This window comes from Amblyomma mixtum, chromosome 8 (assembly GCF_055824585.1).
Source record: "Amblyomma mixtum isolate Tamu chromosome 8, ASM5582458v1, whole genome shotgun sequence".
Lineage (NCBI taxonomy): Eukaryota > Metazoa > Arthropoda > Arachnida > Ixodida > Ixodidae > Amblyomma > Amblyomma mixtum.
The window spans coordinates 34,876,466-34,895,454 of NC_143019.1; the positions used below are offsets into that span (position 1 = coordinate 34,876,466).

The 18,989-nt window shown below is 44.0% G+C and overlaps 1 protein-coding gene across 3 annotated transcripts; it reads right to left on the reverse strand.

Annotated features, from left to right (window-relative positions):
• Positions 1–709: 709 nt before the first annotated feature.
• Positions 710–17,783, reverse strand: LOC149332040 (uncharacterized). Of its 3 annotated transcripts, none has more exons than XM_089557004.1 (6): positions 17,441–17,783; positions 15,757–15,835; positions 15,110–15,184; positions 10,339–10,469; positions 4,639–4,747; positions 710–775 (listed from the first exon to the last, which is right to left on the reverse strand). In XM_089557004.1, exons 1-6 carry the CDS (start codon positions 17,454–17,456, stop codon positions 724–726), a joined length of 462 nt encoding a protein of 153 aa, XP_089413130.1. In that variant the 5' UTR covers positions 17,457–17,783; the 3' UTR covers positions 710–723. The 3 variants fall into 3 exon arrangements, with proteins under 3 accessions (XP_089413130.1, XP_089413129.1, XP_089413131.1); XM_089557003.1 differs by having other exon boundaries at positions 15,757–15,838; XM_089557005.1 differs by having other exon boundaries at positions 710–780; positions 15,757–15,838.
• Between the last annotated feature and the right edge of the window lie 1,206 nt (positions 17,784–18,989).

Below are 18,989 nucleotides of genomic sequence, written 5' to 3' on the forward strand. Positions count from 1 at the left end.
CCAAAATAACAGCGATACAATAAATGCTCGTAAGCGCTTATCGACAGTGCATCTCTTACAAAATTCATTTATGCTCAACAAAGGATTAATGATCCACTAAATAATGCGGTCAAGCATCAGAATTTTGTTTCGCGAGTTGAGAGTATGAAGCATCCTCCTAGCGGCTCCTGGAATCCTAGAATGGGTCACGTTTGGCTGTTTGTGGATTACTCAAAGAGCAGCTTGTTTCAAAAACTTCTAAGCATGGTCAGGCATTTTTATGACGCGGAAGTGGTGTTATTCAGGTATCTATTAGTGTATGCCGTAAAGTCAAAACGCACTACAGGAATTTACGACAGAAAACTTCTGTAGTCTGTCGTATTTTGGGCATGTAGTATTTCTGTAGTCTGTCCTCTGTAGTCTGTAGTGTCGTACTTCTGTAGTCTGTCTTCTGTAGTGTAGTATTTCTGTAGTCTGTCTTCTGTAGTGTAGTATTTCTGTAGTCTTTCTGTAGTGTAGTATTTCTGTAGTCTGTCTTCTGTAGTGACGTAATTCTGTAGTGTCGTATCTCTGTAGTCTGCCTTCTGTAGTGCATTTGTGTAGTGTGTTGTATTCCTGTAGTCATTACCAAGTACGCTTTATTTGTCAATTAATATGCAGCTACAGAGCAGCAGTCTGACTGAACATTCGATGCATTCCTGCAGTACAGCCAGGTATAAAAACACCTCACTTGGAGCAAATTGACTATTTATTTACATATATACAGAATTTTTCTTCAGCAGGTCTCTTGTTCAGACTGTCCTAGGTGAAGAAAAAGAACAGTGATATATATAGTATGCATACACAACAAATGCATGCAAATGTTACAAAAGTCATACAGTGGAATCTTGATTATGCATTCCCCTTTCATGCAACGATCCACATTTAACATCAAATTGGCACGGGCCCGACGTAAACCCATAGGAATAATGCATTAAAGCCTCAATTATACAACTGAAAAATATGCACACGCCGCTTCATACGATGGCTGGCGGGAACCGTCCGGAATGGGAGAGACATTGGCACGCAGAGCACTTTACTGACAGAAGTGACGTCAACCAAGCTGTTTCCAGATAGAAATCAAGATGCATACGTGCATGCAACGTGTGACCAAGTGCATCATGGCCTGTAATGACTGTTCTGCCAACGGCTCAGAATGAGTCCGTGCATGCAACCCGCATCTATCAGTGCGAGGCGGTCCGCCTGGCCCGTTTTTCCGCGCGCTTCACTTACGAAGACGTTGCGGGAATAAAAACTACACGTTCATACCACCATAAAGTTATTGTAGAGGCGGTAAAAAGAGTAGACATTTCTGTGATCGCTGGTGGCTAGTTCAAAAGCGCTTCTCGCTACACCTTGAGTAAAGCACATGTTAGGCCTACAACACCAAGCAAGCGGTGTACTGTCAGCCGGCAGAACGCACATCACTGCAGAAATCGTGCCAAAGGTGGACATTGCGCTTTCTTTTTTCCTTTAAGATACGAATTCTTAGTACAACATGAACTGGTGGGCGAGTTGGTCTGACATATCTTAGTGAAGCAGCGCAACGGCACAAGGCCAAGGGAAGAAGGGGACAAACAGCGCTGAACTGACAACAAATGTTTATTCCGGATGCTAACAGCATATATATACTCTTTTGCACCTTAGAAAACACAAAGAAACAGAGAGCAGCAGAAAGTATCAATCCCAGTCATTGTGCGCATGCAGCTGTATCGCGTGTACATCGATCATTTGAAATCAGAAAGTTGTGCTCTTTCACCGAGATGGCAACGGAAGGAGTGCTGATACAATTCACACCCAGCTTCATGATCTCAGATGCCTCAATAATCTCTCGTGTAAGCTTATCCTTGTGTTTGGTAACAACTTGGCTGTTTTTGAATTCTGGGTAACATGAACAGTCACGACAGTGAGTACCTATGTGGCGGGCCACGTTCTTGACATTGTTTGCGTGCTCTTTAAGTCTTTCATTAAGACACCGGCCAGTTTGGCCGATGTATGACCCACCACACTTCAACGGGACTGAGTACACCACGTTGTCTTGGCATGGCACATACTTCATCCTGTGGTTTTTCTTGCAATTATGACCAGATTCCGATCTTTTATCCGGGCGATTAACTCTCGCACACAAGCCACTCAGTCTGACAGGAGCTGAAAAAACAACATCTACTCCAGCCTTTTTGCCTATTCTCTTCAAATTGTGGGACACAACATGAACATAAGGTATTACTGCCAGATTTTTTTGCTTGGAATGGGGGACACCTTTGCCCTCCTTCAGCTTTTTCAATATCCCTTCTGCTACTGATGCCAGAATATGAAGGGGTATTTTGCGTCTGTTAGCCTATCAACCTGATTGGAGAAACTAAATTCTAACTTGTGTGGGCAGGATTTTTGCATGGCATTTTGAAAGCATGACGCCACAATGCCTCTTTTAACAAGCTTCGGTATGGGCTGAGCTGTATGGAAGTAAGGGCTTTTTACCCCTAGGATCAAATGCCCAGCATACATGGAAATCAGTAAAATATAAGGTCAGATCAAGGAACTTAATGCGATCATTCACAGCCACTTCATGCGTAATTTCCAGCGGCGAAAGCACTTCACAGAATATCGCGCACAGGTCATTCACCTCCGCAGCGAAGCTAGCCGGGTCACAATCTAGTAAAATTAGGTAATCATCTACATATCGGAACACTCTTGCAACTGTTGAGCTCATGAGTGATTGTTCGAGTGCCCTGTCAAGCTTAGCAAGGAACATGTCACTTAGCAATGGAGCGATGCAAGATCCTATGCAGATCCCATTCTTTTGAACTGTTTTTATTCAAAAGAATGGGATCTGCATAGGATCTTGCATCGCTCCATTGCTAAGTGACATGTTCCTTGCTAAGCTTGACAGGGCACTCGAACAATCACTCATGAGCTCAACAGTTGCAAGAGTGTTCCGATATGTAGATGATTACCTAATTTTACTAGATTGTGACCCGGCTAGCTTCGCTGCGGAAGTGAATGACCTGGCGCGATATTCTGTGAAGTGCTTTCGCCGCTGGAAATTACGCATGAAGTGGCTGTGAATGATCTGACCTTATATTTTACTGATTTCCATGTATGCTGGGCATTTGATCCTAGGGGTAAAAAGCCCTTACTTCCATACAGCTCAGCCCATTCGAAGCTTGTTAAAAGGCATTGTGGCGTCATGCTTTCAAAATGCCATGCAAAAATCCTGCCCACACAAGTTTGAATTTAGTTTCTCCAATCAGGTTGATAGGCTAACAGACGAAAAATACCCCCTTCATATTCTGGCATCAGTAGCAGAAGGGATATTGAAAAAGCTGAAGGAGGGCAAAGCTGTCCCCCATTCCAAGCAAAAAAATCTGGCAGTAATACCTTATGTTCATGTTGTGTCCCACAATTTGAAGAGAATAGGCAAAAAGGCAGGAGTAGATGTTTTTTCGGCTCCTGTCAGACTGAGTGGCTTGTGTGCGAGAGTTAATCGCCCGGATAAAAGATCGGAATCTGGTCATAATTGCAAGAAAAACCACAGGATGAAGTATGTGCCATGCCAAGACAACGTGGTGTACTCAGTCCCGTTGAAGTGTGGTGGGTCATACATCGGCCAAACTGGCCGGTGTCTTAATGAAAGACTTAAAGAGCACGCAAACAATGTGAAGAACGCGGCCCGCCACATAGGTACTCACTGTCGTGACTGTTCATGTTACCCAGAATTCAAAAATAGCCAAGTTGTTACCAAACACAAGGATAAGCTTACACGAGAGATTATTGAGGCATCTGAGATCATGAAGCTGGGTGCGAATTGTATCAGCACTCCTTCCGTTGCCATCTCGGTGAAAGAGCACAACTTCCTGATTTCAAATGATCGATGTACACGCGATACAGCTGCATGCGCATAATGACTGGGATTGATACTTTCTGCTGCTCTCTGTTTCTTTGTTTTTTCTAAGGTGCAAAAGAGTATATATATGCTGTTAGCATCCGGAATAAACATTTGTTGTCAGTTCAGCGCTGTTTTTGTCCCCTTCTTCCCTTGGCCTTGTGCCGTTGCGCTGCTTCACTAAGAGATTCTTAGTACAGATACTGCTACCTGCTTCTGCGTAGTGACAGCGGTTTTAGAGAAAGTTTGAACAGAAAGACATGTCGCTGGCATGGCCGTATACTATGCACTGCACATCTCCGAAGGGTTGTAGTAGTCATATTCCTGGCGCGTCGTTCATATTTTTTCGAGATTCATCCGACATCTACTTAATGTGCAGGAACAGAGCGCTCGCCTGCCTTGTCTAAAGCCGCCTCTTCCACGCTGAAAAGCCTGGCTGCGTGCGGTCTCAGAACAGTCTGCTAATGTGGTCCATAAGTGCTGTTAACAGTCTGGTTCATAAATATAATCTTCTGTGCGTCATCTCAGTAGCAGACTATCCTTAAGCAGAACTTGGGTAAAGCAGTATCTCACTATAGTAGGCAAATTCCAGTGCGATTTGCAGGTTATTCCAGTGCCTAAGTGTACCATACAGACAGTTAGGAAATACAGTCAAGTTACGAGTTTTGTAAGCACATGAGCTTACCCAATCTATTCATGCATATAACAAGAGACTATTGGCTTGAACAGATATTTACCGCCGCAGGCCACAGCACTTCTGTGCCAGGTAGCGCGTCACCTTCTTGTGGTACTTTTGGAGATCCTCAGCCGAGCAACCCTTCAGCTTCAAATAGTGCCAGAAGGAATCTGCACAGATGGGGTAATAAGTAATGTTAGTGTGGTTGAATATAAAAAATGAGCAGATCGAATAATGAGCATTAATACACCTAACATAGGTTGTCAGTTCGAATCCGTGCTGCAAGAAAGGCTCTAACTTAACTAGTAAGTTTATGCTGCACGACAGGCTGAATCGTATGACACCATCTGGTACATTCATGCCAAACGGTTCACCCACTAATTTTACAGGAATGTCGTGACTAAGCAGCCAGACTTTAATACCTGCCAGACAGATATACATATACTGATCGATATAGTTTAGTTTCGAGCTGTGGTGCTCGAGCATCACACTGCCACCTGCTATTATTTTATTCCATTATCTAACCACCTCGGCTCCCATGGCAACTACTGGGATACACTGCTGCATTGGAGGCTGCCAACTTGGGTTCTATCCGTGGAATCAGCACAACTCAGGCTCAAAACGCAACCAGGCTGAGAACGCAACGCAATGCTCTAAAATTACTACCTCGGGCTAATAGCTCTGGGAGCAAAGCTTCACACACTGGTGCATAATATTATACTTCAGATACACCCAGCAAAGCAGTAGAGAGAAAAGCCCTTTGATGAATAACAAAATTTAGCTGGAGTTTAAAAACCCACTTGCACTCTGCATAGGTTTGGGACTTGGGGGAAAAAGAGAGGTGCAGGAAATTGCAAAGGTTTTCAAGCAATTTCAACAAAATTTCAAAAATTATACAGCCCGAATTAGGGATGGCATACATCAAAGTGGTGACAAATGTAGTGAAAAAGTTCCTTACACAGTGTGTGCACTGATGAGGAATGAGGAGGATTTAGTGTTTATCTGGAAGATTAACAGCAAATAAAGTTTAGTGCGCATATCTGCTGCCTATGAAAGGCTAACCGCCGAATTCAGAAGTGCGCCTCAACTCGATACTCCGTCTCCACTCTGTGGAGTGGAGAAAACAACTGCTCTTCCATTTGATGGGCAGTTAGGATTGAAGAATGCCACTCGGCATTTCTTCAGACAAGGAGCTGCTCTAGAGACCTTCTTCCAACTGCCGTCCCTCGAGGAAGCATGAAAGGCAAATGATGATGAGAATAAGGCGAAAAATTGCCTTTGGCTACAAAAAAGCATGGCATGGCTATTAAGTGTCTGTTTTATCACGCTGCACCACCTTAAGAACACAATGAACCTCACCGTTTATTAGCCTAGTAAAACATCTTTTGCAAGCTGCCTGACGAAAGCAACAGAGAAAAACTACCGGAAACGCTTGCACATCTGGCAACCTTTGCCACCAATGATGTAGCGTCTATGTAGGCATTTACGAATGGTGTAAAAACTGCCGTTCGTCAACTTGTGGGAGGTTTCGCTGGCCTGCAGAGGCCAGCGGCGAAGCTGAGAAGTACCAAAATGGGTTTGGATTTATGGGGTTTAATGTCCCAAGTGACTCAGGCTATGAGGGATGCCATAGTGAAGGGCTCTGATAATTTCATCCACATGGGGTTCTTTCACGTGCACTGACATCGCACAGTACACAAGCTTCCAGCATTTTGTCTCCATCAGAATGCGACTGCCGCGGCCAGGATCGATCCTGTGTCTTTGAAGTCAACAGCTGAGCACCGCAACCCCCGAGACTGCTTCATCATCAAATTATGCATTACATAAATGACACTGCATCACAGAAAAGGACTAACAGTCATGGCCAAACTGTAGTTACAGCCAAAAGTTGGCACCGTGAACCTGCTCCCCACATCCAAAAGCTTAGACAGCTTCAGCCAACACACAGGAATCAGATTGTCTCCCAAACCCCATGACACTGCCTCCCAAAGAAGGTGGCAGCCAATAAGTGGGCAACAAAAAAGTAAACTGTGGGTAACAACTTGAACGTCTTGCATCACGCTACAAGGTGATGTGAAATTTGAGGAAAGGCCCCAAGAAGCACATAATTTTTAGATTTTCAGAGCACTCTTAGCCCTTTAAATGCCAAATGTTTTCCTAAAAAACATGCCAGAAATTTTAAGCAATCAATTTTTTTGTGTACATTATTCTTGAAGCCACTTCATTGCATACACATGGGTAGCTGCAGAGCAGTCAGCTCAATGCACCGATTGTGGTTGACAGCACTCAGACATACAGACAAGGGACAGAAACAAAAAAGATGATGGCACAGGCACTGAACTTAAAACTTTTCCCAGAACTGCCGACATACTGCATAAATACCCACACCACAGGCACCAACACGCAGCGATTTATGCACTCGTGGTAACAAGAAGTGGTATGAGAAGTAGTGGAAAAACAACAAAAGCTAGAAGCAAAAACCAGAGGACACAGCACAGGATAAAACCAGAACAAGGTGAGAGAAAAATTTATAAGCAAGTCATTTTTAAAAGACTGCCCACAGTGGATAGGTTTGACCGAAAGAATATTTAAGAACTGGTCTGATAAAATGGAACTAAAAAACCTTATACACAAACACAGACCAAGCGCAGTGAAAAAAAAATGAAGGAGAAATGGCAAGAAAAAACACGCAATAGAAGCAAAATGGCGATTGGGTAAGCAAACGAGAATTAAGCAACAAGCGAAGGTGAAGTGTGCTAAAAATTAAAAGGATAAAAGGGGAATAAAAACGCGCATGAGCCACAAAGGTGAAGCCAACAATTAAGATGGTTAAAAGTGGAAGATGACGTACAGTGAAGCCGAGAGATAAAATATAAAAAAGTGAAATTCAATAACCAGTATGAAGGCAAAAATCAAGGAAAAACACCAAAAGAGGGAAGTTGGCAGAAGAGGCAAGGCATTTAACACACATATAGAACCAGGGCTAGATCAAGTACGTCCACAAAGAAAGGCAATCCTCCGAGTGAAACCAAGCGTGTTCTTTACATTCACCCCGGAGCCTGAAAATCTCTGCGGCTTCCACCATTGCATTGCGTCAGCTTATTACGGGGCTCTATTAACACAGTGGCTTTCTCGAACTTTGGGCAGCATGGCTTTTTTGCGTCCCATTATCAGCAGTGGACTTGCAGGTACCTAAGAGATGTACCCGATAAATCAGTGTAATGCTCTCTTAGCCTTCCATTGATGCCAATGTATACCTTGCAGCAAGAAAAAGGGATTGAGAAAGCACTTCTTGTGCATGCCACTAAGGGTTTCTGTGCAGTGCAGTGCAGCCTGTTTTTTTCTTTTTCATTGACGATCCTAGAGAGGTGTGATAGGTGATTGGGGGGGGGGCGGCAGCAAAAAAAGCATCTACTCTATCTCTCGAATTTTCTAAAGGTAAATTTCACAGAACCTTAAGAAAATCGGAGAGAAAGCAGGAGTAGACATTGCCTTCTCTGACCCCCTAGCACCTATTGCAGTTGCGGAATCCTTAATGAAAAAAAAAAGACGCTGCACCACGCAGCACAGAAAACCCTTAGCGCCATGCGCGGAAGGCATTTAATCAATCCTTTTGTCTTGCGGCAAGGTATACATTGGCATCAATGAAAGGATAAGGGAGCATAAGATTGATTTATCGGGTACATTTCTCGGGAATCTGCCAGTCGGAAAGAGCAAAACCACAAAACTATCACACAGAGGCAGGTGACAACACAAGGCCGTACTGACAACTGAAAATTTATTGAACAGCAGTGCTTATATAGACAAGTCACGTGTGTAATCTGCAAACAATCGTAAAGAGGCAAAAAAATTCAATGGCAACCATAGAGCTGAGCAAATATGGCAATCACCTGCTCAAAAACGAAACAAAAACAACCGGGGGAAACACAGACAGAAACGCTAATTTTCTTGAAAAATGAACACAGTAGGCGTGCTGACACACTTATCTGGCTCTGACCTCAAGATGGCAACAGCCTCGACAATTTCTCTTTCCAACTGCTTCTTTCTTCATCCAATAATCTGTGTGCAGTTCAGTTTGGGATAGCAGTCTACAATGAGACAGTGAGTGGGACGGCAAATGCCTCCGGGTCTACTCAAGGAATACGCATACTCTTGCAAACAAATGTGTAAACATCTACCACTTTGGACGATATAAAACTGGCCACAGCTGAGGGGAATCTCGTACAACATGCCCGTTGGCGGTACTTTTTGAATGCCTCATGCCATGTGCAACGGGGGTGGTGTACACGATTCCTCTCAGCTGTGGTCGATTTTATACCGGCCAAATTGGTAGATGGTGAAACACTCCCTTGCAAGAGTATTAGCATTCCTTGGGTAGGCCCGGACGACCTTGCCTGCCTGTCCACTGTCCCAGTTGTAAAGACTGTTAACCTAAACTGAACTGCACGTTATTATTGGATGAATAAAGGGCCAGTTGGAAAGAAATTCTCAAGGCTGTTGCCATCCTGAGGTCGAAGCCAGATAGGTGGGATAGCACGCCTTCTGTGTCCATTTTTCAGAAAGAATTGGAATTTGTTTCCCTCCCTAGGTTGTTTTTGCAATGATTGTTTGCAGATTACATGCGCAACTGATCCATATGAGCACTCATTTCTTCAATAAATGTTCAGTTGTCGTACCGCCTTGTGTTTTGCCTGCCTTTGTCCCATTCTGTTTTGCGGTTTTTCTAACGATTTCCAACCAACTGGCCTACAAGCACGTCCTAAATCTGCAAGTCCATTGCCAAAACTGTGACCGAAAAAAGCCATGCCACCCATGTTCGAAAAAGTGCCATTGTGTTAAAAAAGCACCAGAATAAGCCGACATGACGAACTGGTGGGAGCCGCCGGGATTTTGAGGCTCGAGGATTAATGGGCAAGAACACCCTCAGAAAAAAAGATTGCCTTTCTTCAGGATGTTTGACCTAGCCCTGGTTTTAAAAACATCTTGCATGCCTTGACTTTTCTGCCAACTCCTCTATTTTCGCGTTTTCGTTTGCTTTTATCTTTAATACTAATTGAATTTCATATTTTGATATTTTATCTCTCTTATTTTTACAGTAGCTCATCTTCCTCCTGTAGCCATGCTAATTCTTGGCTTCACCTTTGTTGCTCATGTGCATTTATTCCCCTTTTATTCTTTCAGTTTTTTAGCTCACTTCACCTTTGTAGACCAATTCTTGTTTGCTTGCCCAATCACCATTTTCTTTTCACGGCATGTTTTTTCTTGCCATTTTACTTTTATTTCACTGCCCTTGATCTGTTTTTGCGTGTAGTGTTTTAGTTCCGTGTTATCAGACCAGTACTTGAAAATTTTGGTCAAACCGTTCCACTGTTTCACGTGCTGGTGGTCTTAAAAATGACTTGCTTAAAACTATTCCTTTAACCTTGTTATGGTTTCATCCTTCCCTGCTCTATAGTCTTGGTTTCTGATTCTAGTTTGTGTTGTTTTCCCACTATTAGCCATATCACTTATTGTTGCCACGAGTGCATAAAATTGCCACCTGTTGGCGCCTGTGTTTTGGTTATATATGCAGTGTTTCGGTGATTCTGGAATAAATCTGTAGTCAGCACCTGTGCCCTCATATTTTTTCTTTCTGACCCCAGTCTGTGTTTCTAAGCTCTGTCAACCACAAAGGATCAGACCAACTAGACCGACAGCTTGTCCTATTCAAGCTCAATGCATACTTTTCAAAGAAATGCTATGGCGAAAACACTGTACTTACAGTAAAGCCTGCTTGACTGAACGAATACAACTGGCAATTCGCAAATTCCCAGCCTGCTCCTGATTGCTGGCTCAAGCCGCACGCAACTTTGTGGCTTGCACGACTTCCACGCAACTCTTGGTCCCTTGAAACTGAAACATAGAGGGATGAGTGAGAGATATCAGATTTGATATGCTTGTATTGCTGCAATGACTAAGAAAAAACGATATTTTCCATAAGAACAATTATTATTTCACACTAGCTTCGCAGAGTAAACCTCGTTTATCACGACCTCGTTAACACTGACATACTGCACAGTCCCAGCCTGACTGCATCTAGTTCTATGGTGTCATATGCTTGTTAGCTATGAGCCCTTGGCCTTGCACCGGTTAATACAGACAACCACGGAATGGGCAATCAGCTCCGACCTTTTGAGTCATAGATACTCACAAGCTCAGTGGTCCCAGGGGTTCTAGAAATATTGGCAGGGCGACACAGTAACAAGCATTCCGCACCACTTGCTCTCGCTTCATTGCAAAAAAACTCTCACAGCAGACCTGTCCTCCATTTTGCAGTGTGAAAATAATCAAATTCAAAGCATGCACACAAAATGTGGACCTCTCTTCGAACAGAGCTTCAGAAATACGGGTATAATTATTGTAATTAAACCTACCTGCAGTTTTCAATTTATCCTAAAATTTTATGCAACTCGACAAGCAATAAGCATTAAAAAGGGATTAAAATAGCCAGCACTGTTTAAACAATATAGCTACGAAGAAATACGAGACGTATCCACTACTCTCCAGTGGTTCTTTAGCTTCATGCATTATCAATCTACACTTTCTTACAGGCACATTTGCACGCGAAACTTGGGTTTAACCCAATCTTGATGAATCTTTCTGGAATGCAACAATCAGGAGAAACCAGTTTTACTCAAAAACAAAGGGCCCTATACAATGCATCACAAGGCCGGCTAGGCGCACTCAAGACTACAACCCCTTCCACAAGTCTCCAATTTGCCTGTCCTCTACAAGTTGCAGGATCCCTGTCCACTGCTTGTCGAATTTCGCTATCCCGCCTTGCTAGTTCTCCCACTGCCCTTCTCAAACTCTTGGAATTCTGTTGCTCTAGCAGATCATCAGCTATTGTATTATTTTTTGTTTTAGCACTACACACTCCATGCCAACAATGCTGGATAATGTACTTTAAATAGGTTTGTAGAGCGTGCAAGTGGCTTGCAGCTTGACGAATAGGTGAGAAAAAAACGCGGAGCCTGACAAATAGGTGTGAAAAAAACGTGGGTTATTTGGAAGAAATGGGCTTGGGCAGGAGATGTAATGCAAAGGCAAGATAACCAGTGGTCCTTAAGAGTGATAGAGTGGATTCCAAGAGAAGGCAAACGTAGCAGGGGGCAGCAGAAAGTTAGGCGGGCGGATGAGATTAAGAAGTTTGTGGGGATACGGTGGCCACAACTGGCGAAGGACAGGGTTAATTGGAGACATGGGAGAGGCCTCTGCCCTGCATTGGGTGTTAGACTGATGATGATGACAACCTGGTGAATTTGCCTCGCAACAACCGCTGCAGCCTGATATTTTGTAGAGCAGCACAATGGCCTTCATTTTTTGAGTGGTGAAGTATTCAAATAGCATTTTGTTTCAACCATGAGTGTAAAGGGAAGACATTTTATGTTGCACAAAATGTAGGAATTACATGCATACTGGGCTTTGGAAGAATGCCCTGTGGACATTACAAAACACTGCCATCCTTGCTTTATCTCTGCCAGGTAACAAAATTCATTATTCTCCAAATACTTTGGACAAAGACAAGCTGCCGTGCACTCATTCGAGCTCAGTGGACTTTCCCTCAAACCAATCTTCAGTAAATAATATCAGGATTAGGCAAAAGTAACTGTAGTGTATTTCAGTGAGTCAGTGCCTTTTACAGAAAGTTTTGGAAACAGAAAAGTTTATGAGCTTTGTGAGCACATGATTGCCCAATCTATTTACATACTCAAATGGGAAATTTGCCTTCCTATTCAATTTATGCACATTCAAACAATATTTACCGCTGTAGGCCACATCAGTTCTGTACCAGGTAGCACATGCCAAAAAAAAGCCTTGATAGCGTAATAAGTAATGTGTGGTTGACTATAGAACTTAAAATCTAGGTCATATCTCTAGGATCTAATCTTGACATATTTCTGCATAATACTATACTGCAGATACAAAAAGCAAAGCAATAGAGAGAAACAGAGAAACTTTGCTAATGAAATGAACAAAATATTTACTTAAAATCACTGACCTGTTACTCAGCATGAGGGAGGAAATAAGAGGGAAAGACGAAGGAAAACAGGTGCAGAAAATTGTTAACGTTTAGAAAATAATAAATTTAAACAATTTTTGGAAATGATGTATCCATTACTTTACTTGGTTTTAAAGGGTTTAATGCCACAAAGGGGCGCAGGCTATACAGGGCGCTATTGTAGAGGACTGGAAAATTCTTTAGGTGTGCTGACATCACACGGTACCTGGGCCTCTAGCATTTCATCTCCATTGAAATGAGACTAGTACAGCTGGAATCAAAACTGGCTGGAATCGAACCTGCCTCTTCCGGGTCAGCAGCCAAGCACAATAACCACTCAGCCACCATGACGGCTCCCATTTGGGGTGACATGCATCAATGTGGTGACTGACGGGGCTGACAAAGTTCACTTCAGAGAGGGTGTGCATTGATGAGGTTATATAGTTCAATTCTCCCTGTGCCACATAATTAGACAGGTAAAAATTTATTATGAGCATATGCTGCCTATGGCAGGCCAAGAGATGTAAGACACAAAGCATATGTCCATAAAATGAAAGCAAGGACAGCACAATTTCCTGCTGTGAGTAACCGCTCCACTATCCAAAAGGATAGCCAGCTTCTTTAAAAAATGTATGTCCTGCCTATGTCCATTTATGATTCCCGCTCAGATTTTAATTCGCATTTATTTCCAACCAACTCAGTTCTCTCCCAATCTCTTATCATTAACCCTATGATTTTCCTGAGTGGTTCACCGCACTGTTCTCAATTTTAAGCCCTTTGTAAAGTACCCCACTTTTCCCGACAGCTTAGCAAAGGCAAAGCAGTTTAAAATTTCTTTTTGAGCATACTGCAAGGTGCTGCTCGTAACTTCTGAGTGCATGCCTAAGGCAATAAACCCCTTTCTTATTCTCCCAACCATTTCTTTCAAATGCTCTATATCTGTGCATGACCTGGCCGAGGTGTATTCTGTTTCGACTTCCAGTACCTTACTGCATTTCATAAAAAGGCCTCTTTCCTGATTATTAAGTATTGATTTAGCTCTCATTTTCACACTGAGTATTGATGTCCTCAATCATTTGCAAGAATTCATCACTTATACTAGGAGAGTTTCAAACTGGGCTAGTTGGTGGTTGTTATTCTCGTGCATTGTTGCGCTTACGAAGGAACTGGGACACAATCAGGGACGACACAGAACAGATGTGCGGGTCACATCAGTGGTCAGTGGTCAGTGGTCACATCAGGGTCACAACCACCAACTAGCCCAATTTGAAACTCTCCTAATGTTTATTTTGTGTACATCGGGCCTTAACATACCACAAGTGTCCCCGCTCACCCGTATAAGGTTTTTCATCGAACTCATCGCCGAGGCAAGATGCCGAACAAGAACTCTCACCTACGCTGTCTCCCATGGATTTGCGCACATCTGTTCTGTGTCGTCCCTGATTGTGTCCCAGTTCCTTCGTAAGCGCAACAATGCACGAGAATCACTTATACTACAACTCACCATTAATACTACAATAACATGAAATCAAATATAACTGAGCGGTTCTCCATGAGTCTTCGCATTTCCTGAACCAACCTGCTGCTATGCAGAGAGGGTCACCTCGTCTAGCATCATCACATCTTGTTCAGGGTATGTGGGTTGTGCAAAGTAAACAACCGTTGATTTCAGGTCACTGCAGTCAAAACTACAAAGTAGCTCGTGCAATGAAATGTTAGTTCTAAGAAGGTCTGCTCGTTTTTTTTTTATGCAGGCCCAAGTGAACACAGGCTAAACTGCATGCTGTTTGATGTCAGTGCAGGATAAAGATCCCCAGGTGGCCAAAATTATTCTGCAGCCCTCTGCCACGGCACCTCTTTTCTTCTTTAACTCCCTCCTTTATCCCTTCCCTTGCATCATTGTTCAGGTGCCTATCAAGATGTGAGACAGTTACTCTGTCACTTCCTTGGCTCAAAAACCAATTTTAAATTTTTCAAGGATACTTTCAAGAACGTAGAGGTACAAACTGTACAGTATAACCACATGCCACAGCAATAAACCAGCAATACATCTGCGCTGACAGGAGCTTGCCAAGTACGCTGCAAGGATGCTATGCCACGCAAGATTTGGTGTCATCATACAATGTTACTTTACTGACTGACATTTCAGTGTACAAGCAAGAAATACCATTAAAGTATTATTGTACAGCACGTTTTTAAAAGATAAATGAACATTTTGGCCCTTTTAGAGGACACACATGCATAAAAGGCAACAGGTGTGGAATAGTCACTGCACCTGAAGCAGGCTCAACTTTATAATAACAGCGCAGTGTCAAGAGCTACATGAGCGGCTATATTTCGTACAAATTTGCAGTTTGTGTAATAAGCTGAGGTACTGCTGTAAAGTGCATGTAGAGTTCTGCATGCATTTTTAAACACAGCAGTGAGCCTATGTTGAAAATATTTTTCAAAACAGGCAGGTAAGGTATGCGTAACTGAAAAAGATAATTACCATGAATGGCTTGGAGGGATGGCACAGCTGAAGGCAGGAAGCACGCATGGCCCAGCAGATGCTGGCAGCTGGCAACTGCAGATAAATACGTCCCGACCAACAGCTGTCAGTGCCAGTGACAATGTCATGAATGACGACAAAACAAACTGTCGACTGCTTCAGAAACTAAAATGAGGTATTAATATAGGAACACAAAAAGCAATGAGGTGGCCCATGACAAAATAAATAAGGAGATTGTATGTGAAACACCCATACACATTCTTTGAGTACATTTACATGACTGTCATAACCACATTGAAAGATGAGCTGGCTGGAATACCGCTTTATTCTTATGCATGATGAAAAGAGCCCAACTATTCGAATACAGCATGCGCAGGCTTTGGTTAATTACTATTAGGGGTGCCTTGCACCAGCGTCTAATGTATTCTGAAATTGAACATAGCACCCAGTCGACCAGTTTACCTTGCATAAATGAGAAGAGAAAATGCAAAAGACATGCATTCAATACCAAGGAGCCCGATATCTCACGTCACAACTGAGCATGATACGAAAATTAGTAGTGCATTTAACAAATTCCACACAAATAAAAACAGCAAAACATTTGTCGAGTGGTAATGCAAGTAGGGGCAAGAGCAAAAAAAAAATACCGAAGAACACTGGTGAGTGAGGTGCAGGGAGGTCTGTGGGTAGGGTTCCGTGCCTGGGAACAGTTCCGAGCGCGGAGAACTGCTGCCGGCAGTCAACCAAGAATAAATAAGAGAAAGTGAAAATGAATAACAAACCATCACCAATTGCGAACGACCTGAAAGCGGGCCGCATAAGCGAGGCATACAGCAAAAAGCTTGAAATCCCAAATAAGTGTGCAGTCGCATCCCCAACAGTTCAGTGCCCTGAAGGAGAGGAAGCATGGACGCCTACAGTTCAGGGAAGACACAAGAACGACCTAACTGACATAATATTGCCAAATTCTGTTCCAATGGGGAAGCACAGATAAAAAGTTTACAAATGACTAGTACATATGCGCCAGCCTTCCACATGCGATCACTGTCTTCAAAATAATGGCAATTTCCTCACTGGCGTCCCAGAACCCTCCTCGCAGCGCCGCCCCTCCTCCTCCTGTTTTTCTCCGTTCTCTTTTTTTCTTTCACGGCTGTTGCGCTCTTCGGTCTATTCCTCCGGCGAGTCTGCCTCCGCGCACCGCCGCCGCGAATCTGCGCGTTTTCTGGACCACGCGGTCTGTGTTCTTTAATATTTTTCATGTTTTATAGTTTAATTTCTTTATTATTTTGTTTCTTTTCATATTTGCATTTTTTTATTTGTTTTCTTTCACTCACGAAACCCGTGCGTTCACTAGATGTGCCTTTTCTCTAATATGTTTCGTGTTTTATGATCTAATTTCTTATATTTTTGTTTCTTTTCATACTCGCAATTTTTTCATTTGTTTTATTTCACTCACGAAACCCGCGCGCTCACTAGATCTGCCTTTACTCTTGCTCAAACCGTGTTCGTTGCGCAATGGCAGCGACTACCTTTGAAGTGCCAAACGCCCTGGTTCGATTCCCAGTCTCAATAAAGTGTTTTTTTTTTTCTTCGCCGGAACTCGAACGCACTTGCTAGCATTCCCTGCTCACGACAGTATGAGACATTAAAGGATTGCGATTCTGCTCGTATTTTCTTTCACAGCTGTTCTGCTCCTGGCGAGCTTCTAGGGCGGCCGGCTCGCGCACTACCTGGTCTTCTTCCGTGATATTCTCTCGTATTACCGAGACAAACGAAGGGAATACGCACCCCCCGCTCCGTCCCTCACCATAGCGCAGGCTGCACATTGGCGACAACTACAAACCCGGACTGCTCTAATACCCAATACTGCTGCATGCCCGATACCCAGACCAATTCTCGTCATCATGCAAACTTTTGCGGCAAACCAGGCGCCCCTACGATTTACATCATTGGCAATAAACGTTTCCGCCACCACCTACGTGTTCATGCGTCAGCACATTGAGAGGCGCGCTGACCAGGCCGCGGTCCAGAAGACGCGCAGATTCGCGGCGGCGGTGCGCGGAGGCAGACTCGCCGGAGGAATAGACCGAAGAGCGCAACAGCCGTGAAAGAAAAAAAGAGGAGAATGGAGAAAAACAGGAGGAGGACGGGCGGCGCTGCGAGGAGGGTTCTGGGACGCCAGCGAGGAAATTGCCGTCCGTTCTTTTCAGGCAACGCATTATAGCTGAGGCAACCGCACGCAGACTGCCTCCGCTGCCATCCCTATATAGCCGCACACTAATAACGCGTGTGAATACAGATCAGTAATAGAGAAGCGGTGACGGTACTCACCAATCATGCAGCTCATCCAGGCTTAGTAAAACCGCGCCGTCGTCTTCATTGCCTTTCCAGATGACAAGACGTCGTAGCGCTGCCTTTCTTCATGGCTTTGCCCGTCCAAACTCACCGATGTTGACTGGGCGTAATACTCGTCGTTGGCTTCCAAAACACACTTCTGTTCTTCACACATGTCCGCCGCACAAGCACTCAAACAATGCCATGAAAATCCAAATAACACAAAACGTGAGGCAACGCACGCACTGACATGGCGCCGGCGCCAGCGGCTTTGCCCTTGTTTTTGCGTCGTTGAAAAACTGCAACTCAAATGCGCTTTTTTACTACTAATATTTAAATTATGTTCAGAAGAAAAATAATTCAATTTTTCTAAATTTATTTTTTTATTAAGTGCGAACACTAAAGCGCTTTTAAATACTTTTGTAAAAGCTGCGATCCTGTGATCCCATCACCCAGGGTGCCCCGGATGTTCTAGCAGACGACGGAGCAGACGACGGCGCAGACGACGCTGTTGACGGAATGAAATTTCGTTTGCTGCCAGCTAAAATCTCTTAATTGCGACAAAACGGGCAAAGAAATGCACCGTACCTCAAGCTGGTGCATATCAAGGATATGTTGGACGTGAGCGGTAGGACTGAGAGCAGCTGCGATGCATTACTTTGACTGACGCGGGCATGCTCGATGGAGATTTACACGAAACTAAGGGCTTAACTGTGACCCGTACAAGCGGATAACTTTGATATCAACTGCTTTGCGAAACTACGCCGATAGTTGCGTCACACTTTAGCTGATATGCAACAGCGGCTCGCACTCGCCGCGTCTTGCTCGCGTGTACTTTCACAATTGAGCTAGAGCCCACATGGAAGCCGATAGAAGCAACTGTGTTTTCGAGTTCAGATTGTTCCGCGAAATACGAGCAGCTTGTTTTAGCACGCACTCGAATTGTAGTTCTCAGCCAGTGCGTCACGAGCGGTGACGATGGCCTCGATGACGAGCGTAAGAATCACCTTAAGGTGGCCGCAACGAAGCCGGTATCCCAAGCGTATATGTGAGCTAAAAGTTGTTTACCTGTGCTGCAAACGTGGCCTCAGTCGCAGTCCAGCCGCTAGCTGCTCAGTTTTCCAGCCTTGCGAGCCCAAGTCGCTGGCTGCTGAGCATTGCGGGAGCTGAGCTTTCAGAAATGACACTGCCCGCGAGCGCGCCGGGCGACAAGTTTGCACTGCTCCCTGGATGTCGTATTCGTCGCTAAGCCTGGCAGGTGCCAGAGCTGAGAGTGCTTTCGAACTGGCTAGCGCTGAGGTGCTACTCTCTTCACTGTACGTTGTACTGTGAACCATGTCTCGTAGTGAAATAAAGATATGCGCGGTTTCCGCGCTAACGGTGACGTCGAGGACGAGCTTAATAAACGCTGTAAGGCAGCAGATATTCGATGCATATATGTGTGCTAAATGTGTTCACCTATGCTGCATGCAAACGTGAGAATAAAGTCTCGCTCAGTCGCAGGACAGACGCTCGCTGCTCGATTTTCCAGCCTTGCCTGCTCAGT